The sequence below is a fragment of the Canis lupus genome, chromosome 29, assembly GCF_003254725.2.
Source record: "Canis lupus dingo isolate Sandy chromosome 29, ASM325472v2, whole genome shotgun sequence".
NCBI lineage: Eukaryota > Metazoa > Chordata > Mammalia > Carnivora > Canidae > Canis > Canis lupus.
Window position 1 is genome coordinate 33,485,944 of NC_064271.1, and position 24,195 is coordinate 33,510,138.

General features: G+C 33.2%; 1 protein-coding gene across 16 annotated transcripts in view; it reads left to right on the top strand.

Annotated features, from left to right (window-relative positions):
• Window positions 1-24,195, top strand: part of CNBD1 (cyclic nucleotide binding domain containing 1) — a 539,688-nt gene that overhangs the window by 262,822 nt on the left and 252,671 nt on the right. For all 16 annotated transcript variants that reach the window (XR_003130387.3, XM_025433554.3, XM_025433558.3 and 13 more), the window contains one exon: window positions 8,359-8,504. Coding sequence is in view for 15 of the 16 variants with exons in the window: in XM_025433554.3 (XP_025289339.3) it covers window positions 8,359-8,504 (146 nt within the window). In the remaining variant the exon portion in view is untranslated. The remainder of the gene's footprint in view (window positions 1-8,358; window positions 8,505-24,195) is intronic.

A 24,195-nucleotide genomic window follows, 5' to 3' on the forward strand; every position in this document is an offset into this window, starting at 1 on the left:
CTGCCTTCGGCCCAGGGTGTGATCCTGTAGTCCCAGGATCAAGTCCCACATCGGGTTCCCTTGGAGAGCCTGCTTCTCCCTCTGCCTGTGTCTTTGCCTCTCTCTGTGTGTCTCTCATGAATAAATAAATAAAATCTTAAAAGAAAAATAAAGCAAGTCTTTGAGGAACTCATGTGGCTGGGCATACAGGGCATGTGTTATGGGGACAGATGTGTCCAAATGTAATAGATTCCTAGGTATTGTGCTCTCAGCTGATGATTTACCATGCCATTTTTACCATTTTTTTTTCTCTAATTGTTCATTTGAAGCAATTTCTACATGGCCTCTGATTCAGGCTCATGGCTTTACTTTGCTCTGTGTTTCTTCCTACTCTGTCTCCCTTTTTTTTAACCTATTTTTGACTCCAGACTCAAAGCCTTCTGTTTTTAATCAACCTTGATTACTGATCCCATTTTCTTCTTATTGTTTCTTTTGCTTAACTCAGAGGTAGATTTACCTTGGAGGTAATGAAGCTTAAACTTTAGGTTTGTCATTTGATTTGCATGGGTCTCATCCAAGACCCTGGGAGAAGCCCTAGAAATGTATTCACATGTTCATAGCTTCTGTAACGTTTGCAAAAGTGAGATAATTTGACTGTGATAACTTTTTTTCCCCCTTTGCCTGCCAATTTCCTTTACTTACTTTTCACTTTCATGTCATCTGGCATTGGAATGGCTTTCAGCGTCTTGGGAATTTGGTTTATGGAAAACTGCATTAGAGATCTCACTTTGGTCAAGTGAGATATCATTTTTGATTCTTAGTCACTGCTACATATGCAAGTTATTGCTCATTATGCTTGTGTATGAATGGCTATCAGGAATAACTCTGCCACACAGAGTGGATTGAATAGTATCTTGACATGAAGAAAGAACTACAGCCTTATCGCCATATATAATATGGCATCCTGGTACTAGGCACGTGTGGGCTGTGGCCTGGCACATACTTTAGAATATATATGGAAATAATTAACTATGGAAAAGCTTTCCAAATCTCATAGCTCATAGATGAAATAAATGTGGATATGGATTTTCCCAAATTTGACAAGAATACTGAAAATCTGTTATGCTACTAAATCAGTTGTAAAACTGAAAGAAATATTTCTAAATTATTAGGAATAATTTTAAAAAATTACCAAGTTCAAGAGAAGGCTCTATTCTGTCAATAAAAAATATAAAATTACTGTCATGCAAAGAAGTAGAAATATATAGGAAGTGCAGTACAAATTTTATCAAAATAGATATTATAGATGTACTTAGGCTACTAATTAATAAAAGTACTGTAGCATTTTTTACTGGATTTTGTGATGTTTCAAAACCATCCAGCTTTTAAATATTATAATTTGTAGTGCTTTCTTCTCTTTCTAAATAGCTGCAGTTGACTTGAACACACAGGTGTAAACTGTGCAGGTCCGCTTATACACAGATTTTTTTTCATTAGTAAAATACAGCATTGTAGTATTTTTTTAATTATGATTTTCATAATAATGTCTTATTTTCTCTAGTTTATTGTAAGAATACAGCATATAATATGTATAACATACAAAATATGTATGAATCAACTGTGTTTAATCAGTAAAGTTTCTCATCAACAGTTGGCTATTTAGTACATAAGGTTTGGGGGAGTTAAAACTTATATGTGGATTTTTAAAAAGATTTTATTTATTTATTCATGAGAGACACACAGAGAGAAAGAGAGAGAGACTCAGGCAGAGGGAGAAGCGGGCTCCCTGCAAAGAGTCTGATGCAGGACTCAATCCTGGACCCCAGGACCATGCTCTGGGCCGAAGGCAGATACTCAACCACTGAGCCACTCTGGCGTCCCTATATGTGGATTTTTGACTCTGTAGAGGATCAGTGCCTCTAACTCCTGCATTATTCAAGGGCTAACTGTATTCCCACTTGTACCGATTTTTTAATTTGTAAATTTGTGTTCTTTTTTTATTTATGTGGCAGACTCAACAAAATCTGGAACAGCCCCTGCCCTAACTCAATTAGCCTAGTAACTGAAAATAAATAAAAATCACTAGATGATTTGACATGGTATAGTGGATAAAGAGATGAGGATCTGGACTCCAGAGTGAGACTGCCTGGGATAAAATCCTGGCTGTGCTATTTATAATTAGAGTGAGTTTGGACAAGCTACTTAACATATCTAAGACTCAACTCTTTCATTTTTAAAAAAAATATTTTATTTATTTATTTGACAGAGAGGGAGAGAGAGAGAGCACAAGCAAGGGTAGTGGCAGAGGAAGAGGGAGAAGCAGGCTACCCACTGAGCAAAGTAAGAACTGCCTGGCCCCCCCACCCCCCATCATGTGGGGCTCTATCCCAGGACCCTGGGATCATGACCTAAGCCAAAGGCAGATGCTTAACTGACTGAGCCACCCAGGTGCCCCTTGACTTTCTCATTTTGAAAGGAAGAAATTGTATTAGAAAATGTAATTCCTTATAATTGTACGACAATATAAATAAAATATAGTGGGAAATCAACTAATTAAAATAATAGAATATCCATGCTGAAAGAAAGCTTGGATTTCCTATAATTCTCCATCAGCCCTGTGGATTCCTCACAGCTCCTTCCAGTGTGCATGTTGGAACATGTGGAAACTATACCTTGTGTGGAAACTAACCTGTTCTCCGTTCTTTAAACTAGTTTAGTTATGCTTTTTCTTCTTTTTTTTTTTTTAGTTATGCTTTTCTTGGCTTTATTTATGCACACTCTGTGTAAGGTTTAGTTTGAACAAACTGCTCTGTGACTGTTAGTGTATGTGTTTTTGAATACTACCTCTCTTGTACAATCCTTATGTAAAGAATTACATAATAGTATTAGTGAAAATATGAAAAACTGAAACAAGTGGTAATCTCTTCTCTATTTGACCTGACTCTCATACATAGGCATGATGTTATTTAAAAGAAAACAAATAAAATTGATCATAGCAGATTCTGCTTTCTAGACCAGAAATTAAGCATTCAGTGAAAATAGGAAAACCACAAGAAACTACTGGGAGAAATATAAGCGTCCCCAAATTCTCAGGGATATTAGAGGATTAACCAGTTTCTAACAGCACATGAGACTGAGTCTCCTGTTGATTTCTGTTTAGTTGGTTATTTTTAACCATTATTAAAAAAAGTGGGAACCCAAACAGCAGGAGGATTTTGATAGGGAACTAACACTTGAATTTTGTGTGTGTATGTGTGTGTGTGTGTATATATATCCCCAAGGATCTGTTTTATTGTCTTTAATATTTTAAATTAACCTTTTAATTAGAAAAAAATTGATCTTATAACCTCTGTATTCATAATCGCCAGAATAATCTTAATCCCTCTTTACTTTGACAGCTCTTCAAATTTATGAATCCATTCTATCTTCAAATATCTTTACTTTCAATTAAAATTTGTTTTATGACAGGACCTAAAGATATTTTCTTTGATGTTTATAATTCATTGAGAAGTAAAAAAAAAAAAATAGCATCTCTGATGTTCGCTTTCATATTAGAGACCTTCATGGGCCTTCTGGCAACCCTTCCTGAGTGAGGTCTTGCAGTCAGAATTACTCCTGTTTTTTTGTTTGTTTGTTTGTTTGTTTTTCTTTTTCTGTTAGACCACAGAAAAATAGGAAGCTGTCTTTTTTTTTTTTTTTTTGAAATGAGAGAGAGAGAGAATGTGTGAGCTAGCCAAGCAGGGCTGGAGGGGACGGGGGAATGTGGAGGCAGAGGGAGAGAGAAAATCTTACTGGACACTGGACTCCAACTCTTGACCCTGAGATCATGACCTGAGCCAAAATTAAGAGACTGAAGGAGCCGCCTACGCACCCTGAATAGAAATCTGTCTTAACAGAACTTCTAATACGAGATAGTCAGTTCTTCAAATTAAACAGTTTAGGTATTTTAAATTTAATGTAAATAAAATTCTTTTGCCAAGCTGTACTCAACAATTTAGGATGATAATTTAATGGATAAAATAACATTAACTTGATAATTATTGTTTCAAGTTTGGCCTCGTGTACAGTTATCTTGTTTTAAAGGAAGAGGAAATCAGATGATGGCAATAATTGAGGAGATAAGTTGACACTTTAAAATCAGTTATGCAAAGGAAACAATAGAAGATAGTAATTTCTGAATCACTCAGTTCTAATTCATAAATGGAATGTCTGCAGTGAATATTTTAATTATGATATTTTTCAATTGTAAAATCAGGTCATTAAGATTCAGATAAAACTTGCCCCTAGAGTATTTCTGATATATTTGCACCATGCAATGTATGCCTTAATAACATGTCGCCAATACTGCAAGTTTATCTTTCTACATAAGATTCTACACTATATCCCTGATTCTGTAATAACCTAAATACTATCTTCTTGAAAACATGCAGTCAAATACTTTAACTGTTTCTCTATTATTGACTACTTATTTTCAACTTTAAATATATTACCTAAACTATCATGTGTACCTTTCTATATATAATATTTGACCGTTTTAATAATTTTTTTAAGATTTATTTATTTATTCAGAGAGAGAGAGAGAGAAAGGCAGAGACACAGGCAGAGGGAGAAGCAGGCTCCACGCAAGAAGTCCGATGTGGGACTCGATCCTGGGTCTCCAGGATTCACCAAACCGCTGCGCCACCAGGGCTGCCCCATTTGACCGTTTTAAATGAGGAAATTGGGGGCACCTGGGTGGCTCAGTGGTTGAGCATCTGCCTTTGGCTGAGGTCATGATACCAGGGTCCTGGGATTTAGTCCCACATTGAGCTCCCTGCAGGGAGCCTGCTTCTCCTTCTGGCTATGTCTCTGCCTCTCTCTGTGTGTCCTTCATAAATAAATAAATAAAATCATAAATAAATAAATAAGAAAATTGGGTGCTTTTTTCTATTACAGAACTTATTAACTTCTTTTGTGTGTCTGGAATTATTCTATTTAAATTTAGTTTTTTTGCGTGTTTCTGTGCGCACGTTTGTGGTGTGTGTTAGCATGATTTGGTCGTTACTTAGCAATTTTTAGCATTTCAGTTTCTTTTTTTATTATTATTAGCTATGTGTCCTTGAGACAATTAACCTCTTTGATTCTCAGTTTGAATATTATTTTTTACAGCATATTCTCCTTGTTTTATCCCCTTATTTGTAGTTGACTGTTCTGATTTACTCTTGTTTTATTGGCAAACATCCTATCCAAGCTTAATGGCTATTTTTATGTGTTCTGTAACATAAGTTGATTATATTTCTTTGGTAAAATTTTCGGCACATGCAGACCAGTTGTTCCTCTAGCCAATGCCAGAAGGACACAGTTGATCCCTGGATATACTTGCACCACCTCTGGGATAAAGAACTGTGACTGGAGTAACTCTGGAAGACTAGATATTTTTACTAAAGAGTCTTTAAGTCCTTGAAGAAAAACCATATAAATCAGCCGGTACAGAAAGCTAAACTTCCAAGTATCCTCAACATTTAAGTTAAATGGAGCCTGTATCAGAAGATATGTCATATTGTTACAAGGAACAAGCAAGGATTTTGTTTTGTTTTGTTTTGTTTAACTCTAACCTCGTAGATGGGAAACTGTTAGACTAAGTTGTAGAAAAATGCAGAAACTCCATTTCTCTGCACATCTGAGTAAATGTGAGTGAGCTAGTATTAGGGATATAGAGGCCTTAAGAGAGCCCTAACTAGTTTCTCATTGCTTCAGAGATATCACTGAGGCAATCAAACTCTCTCCTTACTACAAGGAATGTGAAAAACTAGCTGAGTGAACAAGTCAACAGGTTTAGCAAGAGCTTAACAAAAATCTAGATGATATATATACCTACAACTGGAAACACTTAGGAATTCAGTGGATGTCATCATGGATGCCAATGGATATTCATGATAGTTTCAACTCATTAGATGCCAATGCACATAAGTACTGATTGTCAGAACCCAGCACTGTAACTTTTAATGACACTATTAGCTCTGAGGCTCTGTATAATCATCAGAAGAAAAAGAAGTAAAAAAAGGAAAATCCTGAAATTATTTTGTTTCCAACTAATGTGTTTCTAAATACTTGGCCTATACTAACATTTTGCTTTTTGTGATTAGCTGGAAATAGACATACAGGTGACTGATTAGTTAGAAATAGACATACAGGTTACTAAATGAAAATTCAAGGGAAAAACATTTTCTTTCATACCATTGCCTGTGGCCTGATAACTCATAATGATAATAATGATAGTAATGACAATTAATATATAAAAAACAATTCTTTTGTACTAATGATAGTTTGGATATTATAGTTTTCCAAACATTTCTCAATGTGTGAATTTTTCTTTCTTGTTAATCTGTTTCCTAACAGCTTTTGTATATTGAACAGGTAAAGAAAGAGTGGGTATGATGTATGTTAAAAACAGTTCCTGACAAATGATAAAGGTAGAAACTGAGAGAGAAGTGAAGGAAGGCCATGTTTAAAGAGGGGAAGTGAAGGCCAAGTTTTCAGACATGAATGTCTTGATTTACCATCTTGAGGATGGTAAACACAGGAGTGTATGTTAAAATCAATTGAAAAGTTTCATGGGAATTTCAGAATTTGGACTCTGCAGTTCATTTGTCAGTGTTTCTGATCTGTCTCCAGTATCTTCCACATTCCAATAACCAAATCCAGGGTTCTGTTCTTTTCTCTCTGCCTCTCTCTCTTAATGAAGGCTATCCTAGGTTCTTCTGTAACAATAGTCTTGGTTGAGAAGGCAAAGCTTCTAATTAGACCTTTGGCACAGTGCTAAGTACCTACATTTATTTAACTGAGAACATGTGATAGACTTTTGACAATCAAATTTCTTTCAATTGGTTGTTGTTGTTGTTGTTGTATGGGATCAAAAAGCACTTGGCTTTTACAGTCATTCCCCACATTTCTAGATCTTCTTTATTACTTTTCATGTATGCTTGAAAACTGTCCAGTTTTAGCCACCTGATAATACATTGCAAAAAAAAGTAACATTGAGCAAACAAAACAAAGTAACTTTCTAGCTCTTTCCAGCTACTTTATATAAAACAATAGGTTTCCTAGACACTTGGTATGCCTTCCAAATTATTGTAGGCAACCAATATATCAAATGTTTTGCCTTTTTGGGGGGGGGGGTCTGTGATACTATTTTTTAACCACCTCTCGTTTCATTGCCAAATCAATGATACATATGATAGGTTTTGGTTATAATATGCTATTTATTAACACTAATCATTATTACTGCATCTGAAGTACACACTTTTAAATATTATCTAGGAACCCAGTTTTTTTAAGACTATTTCTTAAGACTATTCACTATATTAGCATTTTTCCAACACTTTTTTGCTAGAACCTACAAGAAAAAAACAAAAAACACAACATATATTGTCATCCAGTAAACATATACACACAAAAACATGTATACCAGGTGGCTCAACTGGACATTACATCTAAACTGGGACTGTTTCTGGCAAACCCACATATGTGAGTATCCCAAATTCCCTTGCTGCTGCTAAATTGATTTTTCACAATAATTTTTAAAAATTGCTTGAAAAATACTGAGTGTTTAACAATGGTATGATAGTCTAGTCACTTGAGAACTTAGGGTCAACATAAATTTTGTATTTTTATTATGGAATTATATTTATAAAATAGTGAATTTAATGATTAAAGAAAATAAATATCATCCATCTATGATGACTGTTTTACTTAAAATTACATATGCATTTTTGGAGTTAAAATATTTATCAGATGTTAAATTGTAGATTCATTTAACTTTAAGAGTACGTAAAAGATCAAAAGTATACACTGGATTAAAAAGTCTTTTTACTATATGAAAGAGGTCTTTATTATTATGATGAGTAATAATAAAAGATAGTCTTACAATTGAAGCACTGAGTTTTCTAAAAAGGAAGGTAAAAGGACTATGTAATTTCCTAGTTTAAAGTTTCATGGATGTGATGGAGCCACCTGGGTGGCTCAGTGGTTGAACATCTCTTTGTCTCAGGTCATGACCGTGGGGTCTCGGGATCAAGTCCCACATCGGGATCCCCATGGAGTGCCTGCTTCTCCCTCTGCCTATGTCTCTGCCTCTCTCTCTGTCTTTCATGAATCAATCAATCAATCAATCAATCTTTAAAACATTTTAAAGAGTTTCATGGATGTGCACCTTAGTGCTGAAGGAGAAAAAATTCTAAAGTTGATAAACAGAATATCATCATAGGTATCCTTAAGCAAACCTTGAATAAAAAAAAAGAAATGCAAATTTGAAAGCTCAAAAATCAATAATTTTTGGTTTATTTCTTTGTTGTTAAGCTATGTTCTCTCAATTTGTAATCTTTTTGATGTTGTTTTAAGGCCCATTTACAGGACGCTGCATGAACACAAAATTGTGTGGAAGATGCTGAAAACAATTCCAGATTTGACCTGTCAGCTACCTGATGAGCATCTGAAAACACTTAGTAAGAGTGTCATTTCCAAAACCTGGGTAAAAGGCAGCACAGGTAACAGACTAATCTGGAATTTGGCAACATAAAATATATGTCACTATTTTGAGTTCTCTATAATATTCATATTTTCATGTGATACATTAAAAATGTACTGCTTGGGTATATTTTATAAATGAATAACATCCCACATGTTGGTATGTCTGTTTTAAAGATATATACTAGTGTTTTTTCCACTAGTGATTTCTCAGAATCACCCAGAAAACTCATATTTCTGTGTTCAGTTCTAAAGTTTCGATTTGGTAGGTGTGGGATGGGGCTTAATTGCATTTCCAACAATTTCCCAGCTGACACTGTTAGTATGGGAACCATATTTTGAAAACCACTCATTGATACACACATTTAATAACAATCTAGCATTGGTTTTCTTAGCAAATGGTCATAGCAATTTGACTTATCCAGCAATTTGACTTTATTTATTTACTGAACCAAATATTGGGAACAATATCTCTCCAGACAGATTTAAATTTCTAGTCCTTTTATACCAAGGATGCATGTGGGCACATTAATAGAAGTATTTTATATTGTAATTTTTGAGGGATATACAAATACACACACACACACAGAGCTACATACACACCTATCCCAACAGAATTCAACACCAGTTTTTGCATTTGTCAGATACCTTTTAGAAAAGTAGAATTAAGTTTATTTAATACCTTCTTTTTTTTTAATATAAATTTTTTAATTTTTATTTATTTATGATAGTCACAGAGAGAGAGAGGCGCAGAGACACAGGCAGAGGGAGAAGCAGGCTCCATGCACCGGGAGCCCAATGTGGGATTCGATCCCGGGTCTCTAGGATCACGCCCTGGGCCAAAGGCAGGCGCCAAACCGCTGCGCCACCCAGGGATCCCTAATACCTTCTTTATATCAGAGGATATCCCTTATTTATTCCTTACAGATACAAATAAAAATAGATATTTCCCACTCATTTTCCCTCTTTCCCGTTTAATCCGTTTCACTATTACTTCAATAAAAAATGTAAAAAAATAATTAAAAAGTAGATAATAATTATTCTCTACAGTTGAGAAGCCTAAGGCACAAAATATCATGCAGAATATTCCTGATTAGAATTGAATTTCAAACACACTTTATCCTTAATGCTAAACTCATTCTCTGTCCATTATGTCACTATTTTATAAAGTGGTTCATCTGGATCATGACATTTAAAATCTAACTATAATTTTGGAGAACATGTGTCTATTGAAATATGTCATATGTCTATTGACATATTTCAAGATTTTTCCCCTAGTGGTCATCTCTTATAATTAGTTTCATTTAATCTGACATCTAGCAGTGAAAATTAAATCATAGGAGTTTTGCAAAGGATAAAATGATTTTGAAAGGCAAGAAAGAATATTCAACGTTGCTTTGCATTAGCTTGAGGATAGTAAGTTAAAAATTAATTTATTTTTATCATAAATGCCTGAAATCATATTTATTATGGTAAAATATGGAAACAACCTAGATGAACTTTAATAGAAGATAGATTACATTATGATACATCTCTTCCATGGAATGGAAGACAGATTACATGATATATGTATTCAATGGAATTCTAGGCAGTTGTTAAAAAGATGGAGGTAGATCTCTCTGTATATTGACATGGAAACTTATTAAAATTATTAAAGACAATAGGAGTAGAGAGGTTGTAGAGTTATATAAATAATATGGTCATATTTTCACATATTTATGAAAAACTTGAAGTTATATATACACACATTATCTGCATATATACATATATAAAATTCATAGTAAAAGTACAAAGAAGTAGATCCAGAAAAACACTACAAAAATATGTATTTTAAATATTTAGCTTCATGGAGGGGAGAAGAATTGAAGGACAATGAAGGGAAACAAGTAACTCTTTCTCCTGCATATATTTGTATTGAATTTTTCACAATAAAGGTATATTCATGGGCTAGTGTTTGTAGCTATGTATTTGTTTTTTTCAAAAAGGTTTTTAAAAACTGTATTCTGATGGTATCTTACAACGTGGGTGATTGACTATTAAAATGTGAACTTTCATTCCTTGACAAATACATATCAACTTTAATTTGGTCTTTCATATTAAATAAGGGTTTTCAATTCATTTTTCAATACAGCATATTTTCAAATACTTTATAAAAATTATAGAAGTCTCTGTCTTTACATAAACCTCTGTCAAAATCCTTCTCTTGAGTTTTTAAGACATCTGATTCTGACAGTCCAGATCTATTTCACTAACAAAGCAGTCAACTCATTAAATATCTGACCTTTGTAAATCTCTTCATTCAGCCAATTTGAAAAACAGGTGCAACCAAGTGTCTTTCTCTCTCCCTTTTCTTTATTCATGTGTGCCTTTCACTCCTTCTGTTATTTAAAGTGTTCCCCCCAGAAGCCCCTCTTCACCAGGCTGCTGACTTCAGTCTGTGGCTTAGGCTTTGGTTTCTTGCCTGAAATTCACACAGCTATTTGCATTTTCTGGTCTCTTCTGGCAGGTTCTTTGGAGTGTTGTTAAGACCCTTCCTAAACTCACCATTACTCACTTAGCCTCTCACTCATTCAGCTTTCTTAATAAAATATTAACAGGGATAACAATATTATGATTTTAAGTACTAAGTAACATAAATACATATCTCTAGGTGAAAGTGGCACAACACAATTACTATAATAAGATTACTTATATTGCATATTATTTATTTACTATATTAATAGTACTATGTCTAAATACCATCTATATTACTGTAATAAAAATACTGTATAAACTATATATTATGTATAATATGTTTCTGTATGCTATATAGATATATAGCTATAGGTATATGTTACTTAATTTAAGTGATTTCAAGAGTTTTCCATTGGATCTCTTATATTATGGCCTGATCAGCGAGCATTTTTATGATTGGCAACCTAAAGCTTATGAAAGCTAAGAGAATTAACTTACTTCAGAATTCAATTTAGTGGCTAACATGGAATTAGATCTCAGATCAAAATTTTATTACTATCTACCTTTATATTAACATTTATAGATTTCCATGAAATAATTACTATATGGGATTTTTTTCTTTTATATCTTTATCACCTTTACTGTTTTCTTTTTGGAGTCCATTAAGTCTTATGGTGTTTTTTATTTCTTTCATTTTCTTTCATTTTATTCCCACCTTTTATGAGGTTATTTTTCAAAAACACCATAGCTCCTTATTTAAATAAACTCTTGCATTTATTTTTAATGTTGAAAATATTTTTATGTTACTAAATTTCAAAAATTTTTTAGCCTTTTATAGACTTTCTTTTCTGTTGTGGTTTAAATTTCATATAATATATAAAAACACAGTAGCTAAATCTCATTAAAAAAATTTAGTGGGCATCTTTTCCAGAAGTAAGTTAACCATAATTCAAATAATAGGCTCTTATAATAGAAATAGGCAAATATTTAGTCCTACCATAAATATTAAGTTCTCTTAAAAACAAACATGCCTTGAAGAACATGCATTGATCCTAAAGTATGGATATGCTTTCACTGCAACTAAGGTGTTATTCCCTATGGTTCGTGCAGATTTATCCTTGAAATCTAGCCAGAAACCTTTTTCCATCTTTATCTGCATTATGAGGACCCAGTTTCATTTCTATCTTTCCTTGTCCAAAAGATGGTTGTGAAGCTTTGAGAAAAATTAACGCAAACAAAACTACAAACTCTTCAATCACATGACAAAACTAGAGACCCTTCCCATATTTATTTCTCTAATGTTGCCATGGAATCTTACTTTCTAAATAGTGAAACTTGTAACCAGAGATGATGTTAGAACTATTCAACACCTGATCGGAACATGGACTACCCAAGCACAACAAATACCTGCTCTGAGCATTTGATACAGGAGTATTAATAAGTAATACCAGAACAGAAGCCCCATATGCATAACTTTCTTCATTTTTGTTATTGGAATATTTTCAATTAATAAAAGACTACTGGGGTTCCTGGGTGGTGCGCTGCGGTAAACTGTGGACTCTTGGTTTCAACTTAGGTCATGATTTCAGGGTCACGAGATGAAGCCCCAAGTTGGGTTCCAACTTAGCATGGAGTCTGCTTAAGACTCTTTCTCGGGCAGCCCCTGTGGCTCAGTGGTTTAGCACCGCCTGCAGCCCGGGGTGTGATTCTGGAGACCCAGGATTGAGTCCCACGTTGGGCTCCCTGCATGGAGCCTGCTTCTCTCTCTGCCTCTCTCTCTCTCTCTCTCTCTCTCTCTGTGCGTCTCTATGAATAAATAAATTTTAAAAAAATTCTCTTTCTTTCTCTCTGCCCCTATCCTCCCAACTCTTGTGAGCATGCCTGTGCATGGTGTGTGCTCTCTCTCTCTTAAATAAATAAATCTTAAAAAAAAAAGCATGAAAAAACACATACTTTTCAGGTTGCTTTTTATAATTGCGCTACTCAGGATCTAGAAATTAATGTATTTTTAAAAATCTACCTGATTTTATTAAAAATAAACAGAATATAACTAATATTTTTCAACTTCTCTAGACTAATTCTTGGATTGCCATATCTCAGAAGAGTTGACAGCTTTCTCCAATTATGAGGAGTTATTTTTAAAATATTATTTTTATATAGTTATGTTATATGTGCAAAAAAAGCAATGTGATATTGTGCTAAATGTTTGGAAGGAAAATTACATAGAATTAGTTTCCATTTCCTACAATAATATAAACATAAACTCATTTAATTGATTGTGTATTGAGTGTTTGCTAGTGATTATCACTGGAACTTATTTTCTCATTTGGGAAAACAGGAAATAAACAAATAGCAAATTAAAAAATAATATAATTTAAAGAACTATGTTCTATGAGAAAATAAAGCACAGGAATAGAGAAGGGCTAGAAATTTTTTAAATGATGATAATTACATATTTTATTTTATTTTTTCATTGTTTTGTTTTTTTAAAGTTTTTGTTTTAATTCCAGTTAGTTAACATACAGTGTTACATTCAAGAATCCCATAATTATAATTCACCAATTCCAAACATCACCCGGTGCTCGTCACAAGTGAGTTCCTTAATCCCCATCACCATTTAACCCATCCTCCCACCTACCTCCCCTCTGGTAACCATCAGTTTGTTCTCTCTAGTTAAGAGTTTGTTTCTTGCTTTCCCTTTCTCTCTTTCTCTTTCTTTTTTCCCCTTTGCTTGTTTGTTTTGTTTCTTAAATTCTACTATGAGTGAGATCATGACATTTGTCTTTCTCTGACTGACTTATTTTGTTTAGCATTATATTCTCTAGCTCTATCCATGTTGTTCCAAATGGCAAGATTGCATTCTTTTTTATGGCTGAGTAATATTCACACACACACACACACACACACACACACACACATACACACACACTATACTAAATCTTCCTTATCCGTTCATCAATCAGAGGACAGTTAGGTTGCTTCTATAGTTTGGATATTGTAAATAATGCTGCAATAAACATAAGGATGCTTGTATCCCTTTGAATTAGTGTAATTTTTTGAGGAACCTCCATATTATTTTCCACAGTGGCTGTACCGGTTGCATTCCATCAACAGTGCAAGAGGGTTCTTTTCTTCTCACTATCGTCACCAATACTTGTTTCTGGTGTTTTTTATTTTAGCCATTCCAAAAGGTGCAAGGTGATACCTCATTGTAGTTTTTATTTGCATTTCCCTGATGTTGAGTGATATTGAGCATCTTTTCATGTGTCTGTTGCTGTTCTGTATGTCTTTCTTTGAGAAACTGGTAAACCTCTAACTACTTACCAAAGAGAGAGAGACAGAGACAGAGAGAACTAGAGAGAGAGACAGACAGAGAGAGAGAGAAAAGATCCAAATAAACAAAATCACCAATGAAAGAGAAGAAAAACAACCAACATAGAAATTTAAACAATTGTAACAGAATATTATGAAAACCTATATGCCAACAAATTGACAACCTAGAAGAACTGGATAAATTCCTAAAATCATAATCTACAAAACTGAAGCTAAGAAGAACTAGAAAACTTGAACAGATTTATTGCCAGCAATGAAATTGAATCAGTAATCAAAAAACTCCCCCAAAAGTCCAGGACTAAATGGCTCCCAGGTGAATCCTACCAACCATTTATTTTTTTAATAATTTATGTATTCATGAGAGAAACAGAGAGAGGAAGAAAGGCAGAGACACAGGCAGAGGGAGAAGCAGGTTCCACACAGGGAGCCCAACACCAGACTCGATCCCAGGTCTCCAGGACCACACCCTGGGCTGAAGGCGGCGCTAAACTGCTGAGCCACCCAGGGATCCCCCTACCAACCATTAAAAGAAGAGTTAATACCTATTCTTCTCAAACTATTCCCCAAAATAAGAGGAAGGAGAACTTCCAAATTCATTCTCTGAGGCCAGGATCATCGTGATACCAATGCCAGATAAAGATACCACAAAAAAGAGAACTATAGTCCAATATCTCTGATGATATAGATGCAAAAATCCTCAATGAGATATTCACAAACTGAATTTAACAATACATTAAAAACTCATTCACCACAATCAAGTGGGATTTATTTCTGGATACAAAGATAGTTCAATGTTCATGAAACAATTAATGTGATAAATCACATCAGTAACAGAAAGAAAGAAAAAACCCATTTGACCTTTTCAATAGATGTAGAAAAAGCATTTGACAAAGTACAACACCCATTTATGATAAAAACTCTCTGCAAAGGAGATCTAGAGGGAACATACCTCAACATCATAAAGGCCTTATATGAAAAATCCACCTCTAACATCATACTCAATGGTGCAAAGCTGAGACCTTTCCTGTAAGATCTGGAACAAGACAAGAATATCTACTCTCACCACTTTCATTTAACAGTATTAGAAGACCTAGCCCCAGCAATTAGACATAGCAAGAAATAAAAGGCATCCAAATTGGTAAGGAAGAAGTAAAACTCACTATTTGCAAGTGACATGACACTATAAATAGGAAACCCTAAAAACTCCACCAAAAAACTGCTACAATTGATAAATGATTTCACTAAAGTTGCGGGATACAAAATCAACGTACATAATTCTGTTGCATTCCTACAAACTAATAATGAAGAAGCAGGAAATTAAAAAACAAGCCCATTTACAATTCCACCAAAACCAATTAAAAATATCTACAAATAAACTTAAACAGGTGAAAGACTTGTTCTCCGAAAACTGTAAAATACTGATGAAAGAAATTGAAGACAACATAGAGAAATGGAAAGACATTGCATGCTCATGGAATAGAGAAACAAACATTATTAAAATGTCTATACTACCCAAAGCAACCTACAGATTTAACCGAAATCCCTATTAGTACACCAACAGCATTTTTCACAGAATAATTATATATTTTATATGATATTTATTGATCTGGCACTATTCTAAATAGCTTATAAGTACTACCTTGCATAATGCTTTTGAAATTCTATGGCACGTGTGGTTATAATCCTCATTTTACAAAAGAGGAACTAGAGAGACAGAGATACTAAGCTGGACAAGGCAATACAGGCAGAGTGGTCAGATGACACATATATAAGATGCCAGGCTATGTCAACATACAAGATAAGAACTGAAAAAAATGACACTGTGAATTTAATATTTGAAGGGCAATAAGATTTCTGAAGGTAATGTTTTCTTCAGTGTTTTAGGCTGACATTTCCTAAAGAGTGTTCATGGAGTTCAGCTGCAGATAATGGATGTTAAAACAAACAGCTGCAAAAATAAATAAACCAGAGAAGCATTTTTGGAATGACAGGGTAAGGACCTCCAAAAATCCATAAATGGAATGAAAGGACTGTCAAAAACTGCCAATATCAACTTTTTCAGAACTCTGGAAAAAACTTATAATAATCCAGGTGTGTTTATTTCAGAAAAAATGTGGAATCTTGGTAAGAAAAGTGAGTTTTACAGCATTTTGACTTCCCATCTTCCCATCTTAATATAACTTCACTCTGCAGTAACCTAAAAAGCAGCAGCTTTGCAGTTATGGTAGCTGTAAAAACAGCCATTGGAGGTGGCAGGATAGGTTTGCATCCCTCTTATAAGTTCCATCCAGGAACACCTGGATGGCTCAGTCAGTTAAATGTCTGCCTTCAGCTCAGGTTGTGATCCCTCTTCTTCTGCTGCTCCCCGTCTTGTGCATGCTCTCATTCTCTCTCTATCTCAAATAAATAAGATTTTTTAAAAAAATAGTTCCATCCAGATGATTTGTCACAATTTGACCTGTCTGGTGGCTTCCAAGAATAGACCTATTCACAGAGCCAACCAAACAAAAACAAAAACCAATCCCAAAACAAGCAGAGAATGAAAGAAAGAAATTTTATAATGAACATAAGTGAAATAAAGAACATAAAAACAGTAGAGAAAATCAAAACCGATACTATGTTCTTTGTAAAGAACAACAAAATAGACAAACATTTATCTAGATTTATCAAGAACATTCAAATTACTAAAGTCAGCAATGAAAAAGTGGGCATCATTGTTGACCTCATAAAAAATAAAAAAAAAGATTATAAGGGAATACATTGAATAACTGTATGCCAAAAAAATTATATAACTTAGATATAATGAACAAATTTCTAGAAAGATATAAACTATCAAAACGGTTCAAGAAGAAATAGAAATAACTAAATAGATCTATATCAAATAAATATATTTAATTAGTAATTAAAAATGCAAACTATCCCCACAAAGAAAAGGCCAGATCCCGATGGCTTTATGTTGAAGTCTACCAAATATTTAAAGGAGCAACAACCTGAAAAAAAAAGAAAGAAAGCAATTCCATTTACAGTAGCCTCAAAAACATAATCTATTTAGGAATAGATGAAGTGTAAATAAATAGATCTCCAATGTTCATAGATCAAAAGACATAATACTGTTTAAATGGTAATACTCCTAAATTGTTCTACATATTTAACACAATCTCTAATGAAAATATCAGCTATCTTTTTGTAGGGGTTGGTAAACTTATGGTAATATTTAGAGGGTCCTGAAAAGCAAAAACGTTTTTAGGAAACAAATGACAAAGTTGGAGGACACACATATCTGATTTTGAAACTTATTATAAACCTACAGTTTCAAGGCAGCTTAACACTGGCACAAAGATAGATATTTTTTTTTACAAAGATAGATATTGATTAATGAAATAAAATTGAAAGTGCAGAAATAAAGCTTTAATTTCATGGTCAATTGATTTACAACAAGAATGTCAGGAAAATTCAATTCCAGAAAAGATAATTTTTCAACAAATGGTACTGACACATCTCTATATCCATCTGTATGCTAAAATATTAAGTCAGACCTTTAACTCACACCATGTATAATTATTAATCTAAAATGGATCGAAGACCTAAATGAAAGAACACAACTATAGAACTCTTAGAGGAAAATTTACAAACCAATCTTTGTGACCATGGATTAGGATATATATATATATATATATAAAATATGACACAGAAAGCACAAGTGACAAAGAGAAATAGAGAATTTGGATTTTATAAAAATTTAAAATTTTGAACTTCAATGAGCACAATCAAGAAATGAAAATGCAACCCTTGGAATGCGAGAAAGTTTTTGCAAATCATATAGCTGTAAGAGACTCATATCCAGATTATGAAGAACTCTTTCAGCTCAATAATAAAAAGGCAATTAACCTAATTGAAAAATGAGCACAAACTATCTGAAGGTATATTTCAAAAGAAGATATGCAAATAGTCAATAAGCATATTAAAAAGCTCAATATCGTTACTCATTAGAAGTTTATAAATCAAAACCACAATTATATACCATTCCATAACTGGTAGGATGGTTTAAATATAAACAATAGACAATACTAAGTGTTGTTGAAGATGTAGACAAATTGAAACTCACACATGTATGATGGGGTAGTAAAATGGTGAAGCCGCTTATTAAAATATTTTGGCAGCTCCTCAAATGTTAAACATAAAGTTAGCATTTCACGCAGTAATTCTATTCAGATATGCCAGAGAAATGAAAACATACATTCATTTGAAACTTGTACACAAATGTTCACTGATTTATTCACAATAGCCCCTAACTGGAAACAGCCCAGATTGCCATCAAAAGATGAATTAATTTTTAAAAATATCCTATATCCTCATCATAGAGTATTATTTGGCAATACAAGGGAATAACGTACTGATACATGCTACGATCTAGATGAATCTTGAAAACATTACGTTAAATGAAAGAAGGTAGTTTAAAAAATCACATATTTATAATTTCACTGATATGAACTCTCTAGAATAGGAAAATTCACTTGAAACAACAATTAGAGGTTGCCAGGAACTTGGGGGAATGGGGCATGAGGTATGACTGATGAGTATGAGTTTCCTTTGGGGATAATGAAAGTATTCTAACATTAGATCATGATGTGGACTGTACATCTCTTTGAATATACTAAAAAAAAAACCACTGAATTGTATATTTTAAAAAGAATGAGTTCCATGGAATTTGAATTTTATCTCAATGATGTCTTTTTAAGCTTGATGGGGTGCTTGGTGGCTCAGTCCTTTAAGTGTCAGACTCTGAGTTTTGACTCAGGTTGTGATCGCAGGCTTTTGAGATTCTCTCTCCTTCTGCCCCTTCTGCTCATCCCCTCTCTCTCTCTCTCTCCGTCTCTCTCTATCTCTCTCTCAAATAAATAAATATTTAAAACAAAGTCTGAGGTAAAATTCACATAATATTCATTAATCATTTGTAAGTGTACAATTCAGTGGCATTTAGAACATTCAAAATGTTGTGGAACTGTCTCTGCTATCTAGTTCCAGATATTTTCGTCTGCCCAAAATGAAACCCCAAACACAACAGGAGTTACTTTCCATTCTCACATTTTCCCAGCCCCTGATAACCACTAGTCTGTTTTCTGTCTTTAAGGATTTACCTATTTTGGAAAATTCATATGAATAGAATCATACAATATATGTTAACTTTTTTGTGTGGCTTCTTTCACTTCACATGTCTTTGTGGTTCATCCACGTTGTATGATGGGCTTCATTCTTTCTGTTGGCTATAAGCTATAAGCTATTTTTTAAAGTACCTTTAAAAAAAACAATCAGAAACCACTGGAGACCACTAGTACCTTAATACTTGCCAGTACCTGGAGATCCCTGAAATTTGAAGTCGGTAAGCCTTAATAAATCTTAAACGTTAAAAATATAAAGAACAAACAAACAGAAATGAGTTTTCTGAGGAAATAGACTTTGTGAAAGTTCAAGGAGTTAAAACTGCCAGCACGCACTGAGTATTTCCTGTAGGACACTAGACCGACACTAAATGACTTCAGGAACAAGTTACCCTGTGTTTTTCTCACCACTAGCCCTCTCAGGAAGCAGCCCTGTGCAACATAACTAGGGGAATACTACCATAGTGAAAGAAACTTCTTTCCTATTAGCTTTTTAAAAATACCTTATATTAGCATAACAATGTTTCATGATATGTAATTCTTTTTACCACTGTTAATTATTGGGGAGACCTCGCTTTGTAGGACTATCCCTTGTGTTTGAAGACTGAAATTCAGCCTTACTAGTTCAGCTCTAGTGAAGGGTTGAACCTGAGCTTTGAATCCAAAGCCAACCTTTTGTTTTCTCTTACCCTTTACTGGCTCTTCAAGCAAAAATTAAATGAAGTAAAGTGAAGTAAAATAAAATAATAAAATAAAAATTCCTTAATAAATTACACTCGCAATTGTACAGTATCAAGAAACAGTGTTTTTTAGTGCATATCATCAGTAAGCCTTCCCAAAGGCAGTATGTAACATTAATGATACACTTCTTTTATCGATAATCTAGGATGTCTGCTTCGTGATGAATCATAGAAAGCAGTATTGCTTTTATGATCTTTTCTCATGTGAGAACAGTTCTGCATGATGATGCTATTATCTACCATTAGAATGGTTCTTGAGGTGATGTGTCCTTTTCATGGTGGCCTAGATTTAACATTTAATGTAAATTTTTCTTTTAAATGTCTACAGAATATACTGTGGCATTTTGTAAAAGTCATACTAATAAGAGGGTTAAAAATTTTTTTAGTAGTAAAAGAAAATATAAAAATGTTCATTTTAAAACTTTAAATGGAACATTGAAAAATGTGATTATAGGAAAGATAATGGTTTTAGTGTTCAGAAGTCAGAAGTTAGAAAAAACATGTAAATTAATAAAAGTTATTTAAATGATGTATTGGCCCCAAACTTTGTAGTTTGTAGAGGAAATGAGTCAAATCATCACTCAGTTTTATATCTATAATTTTTTCCCATGGAATTTAAAAATTTACTAAGTTATACATTTAGGATTAGAATGTGGTATATCTTAACATTAGGAATCAATGAAAATTTAAGAAAAAATATTTTGAGTCATTATGTACTTTAATCAAGATTTAAGCTAGCTTATAATTTGGAGTAAATGATGTTTCATTAAAAATTATTGGTATATTTTAAAGTAGAATTTTTTAATCAATGTATAGCCAAAGAGCTTTTAAAAGTTAATGTATAAAGTAATTTATAACAAATTATTCATTGGAAACAATAGAAATAGTGGCATTAATAAACAACTCTTCATGATATTTAATTATTATTAGAAAGAATGGCTTTGATAAGCCAAAAATTCTAAAGCCCAAGCTCAAATTATTATTTACATAGATATTTATATAGACTTATTTCTAGATTAATTGACACTTATTAAAAATCGCAAACAAAACTTTCATCTTGTTATCAAGGGATATATTTTAAAACAAGAAAATAGTGGAAAATCCACCTGGAACTTATATTTCTTAAGAGTAGATATTTAAAAAAAAAAAGAAATCTTTACTGAGACTTTTTCTTTTTTTTAATAGACCAGAAAGCTTTAGATAACTACTTTAAAATGTTCAATATTATGAAATTCGAGGTCAGGAAAAACACATTCTTTGTGTGTTGTAGGTGCTTCCATTTATTTTTAAAGGTAAAAAAAAAAATTCTTAATTTACCGCCTGCCTACCTCTAGACATAGATACCATAACACTTTCTTCAGGCATGATTTGGCCTCAAGTTCTTCAGCTTTCTAAGCTATCTTCTCTCACCTCACTTCACCCAGCAACAGAGCTGACACTAATACACTTAAGTTCTTAATCTGAAATATGCTCTAACCTGCAGTGCTTGGACAAACTAGTCATCCAATAAACATCTGACAAATGAATGTATGCATTAATCGCTAGCATAGGTAATTGCCAACCAATGCATTCTTGAATACATAGTGCTGATTTAAAATTTGTCTAAGAACACAGTAATTTTTGTTTTATGATAGTCTGAAAATAGATGTCACTTATTCTTTCTTTCAAATAAAGTAACATCTTTGGATTGTATTGGTGAATCAATCCTAGGTGCATATGCCCAGATGCCAGCCATCCTTTTGATCTTATATAAGAAACTTAGAAATAGTCTGTCATAACTTGGCACAAGATATTTTAAATAATGCGTTTAGTAAAAAAGTTAGTTGTATTTACAATATATTATTTTCTTTTTTTGAGAACTCCTGGGAGGAAATATATTCAGTGGTATTGAGACTTCCAGTCAAGTCATTTTTAAAATCTCTTGTAGTTGCTAAATCGGGTAACTGATTATATTAAAAAATTTAAGGTAAGGAAAACGGAGGAAAAATTGTTCACTGACTCAGTACTATTTCCTTGCAAATATATAGCATTTCACAGATTTTGTTTTGTAATTTAATTTATTCCTGCCTCCTTTTTTTCTTACCCAATTTTTCTTTATTCTATTTCTTCATTAACTTTTAAAACCATATTGCATACATTTTTATAAGCTTGTTTATAATTCCTTAGATAATAAGGTAGAGTCTAAATGAGTGAATGAAATCTATTACTGGAGAAAAATCAAAGGCCTTGGTCTCAATATACATGTTATGGATATGAACAAGCAATTTGAAATATGGAATTTTTGTAGTGTTTTTTTTTCGGTAAGAAGAACTAAGTAAAAATATTAAATAATAAATTTGAAGATTATTAAAAACAATTACCAACAATTTGTGAAATTATGATTTCTCCCTTTATGAAATCTCTACAAATATTTGAAAGGAAATGTCAGAATTAATACTACTTCAGTGGAAGGTCAGTGCCCAAAATAAAATAAAAGAAATTTCATCCATTCCAGTTAGCTCTAGATTTATTTATTTGAGTTTTTTTAAATCTTAAAATAAATATCCAGTTTTCCTTGTATTTTATCTTCCACAGATTATAGTAGCATTCAAAAAAAGGTTATGAGACATGGGCTTCAAATAACTTCTCCTGGTACGTTATGGGAAGAAAAATTACCTCAAAGAGCAAAAATCCCATCTCCAAAGATACCTTAATATAATAAAAGTTGTTAAAAGGTTATTCATTGCTTTTGTTATGTTATCTCTGGGACCATTTAGATCTTGTAACGAGGATTCTATGAATTAAACTACCGGGCTTAAAAGTGGCATAACTTTCTGGTATTTTCCTAAGTTCCCACGTAATGGACTGAGAATAAAATAGGCCATCAGGAATTTTGTCTTATTTCTCAATAGTATTCTAAGGAAAAAAAAATGAGTTGTTCCCCAAATGTTTTAGACGATTCTTTGGAGAGAAACACAATAAGGATCATTAATGAAGTTTTCATTCATTCGAGTATTTGCTAAGTGCCTAAAATAATCCAGGTAATGTGCTCTGGGCTGGAGGGACAGAGAGCAAAGTTAGAGATTCTTCTCCAAGAGGTTAGAATCTGTTGGCAGACACTGGAAATGCAGTGTCATGACAGAAATTCTGTGAAATAAGATCACAGGGGAGGGGCGTAAATTAGGATGGATGGGAGCAAGGCAGAGGTCAGGAAGGGCTCCCTGGTAAACACATAACACTTAAATTCAATTTTATAGGCCAAGTAAGAATAACCAGGTGACAATATAACTTTGTTCATCCAATTACAATTCCTTGAAACATTTAAATCCTTTTAGAATAGTTGCTTTTAGCTGAACCAGAGAGTGGGAGATTCTTAGCCAGAAATTCCCAAACATGTTTGCTTTAATCAAACTTCATATTTCTTCAAGTCCTTATGAAAATATACGTGGAAGTTTCATATCATGGAGGTTGGAAAGATAAATAATTTTATGAAATCTATTCTTTTTTTGAAGATTTATTTATTTATTCATGAGAGACACAGAGAGAGAAAGGCAGGGACATAGGCAGAGGGAGAAGCAGGCTCCCCACAGGGAGCCTGATGGGGAACTTGATCCTAGAACCTCAGGATCAAGCCCTGAGCCAAAGGCAGATGCTCAACCGCTGAGCCACCCAGGCATCCCTGTGAAATTCATCCTTAAGCAACTTGATTTTATTGAATTATTTTACTTTGGTAAAGTCTGGGAATCAAGATTGAATGGCATTTTGATCTGTATTGTTTTAATTCTTATAGTCAAATTTTTCTTAGATGCTTGGAGTATTCTTTTTATTTCCCAAAAATGATATGAAGTAATTTTGTGTATTTTGAAAATTTGTATAAGGAGCCTATGCTATTAGTTCCCTCTCATTGCTTAGGAATTTCAAAAGCTTCTATTTATCTTACATTGTTAATAAATATGTTTTTGTCACAATTCATAAGTTTAATACCACTTAGTGATTTTTAAGTAATATTTCAATTGTCATTTGAGAGTTTAATTCTATTGCATTTT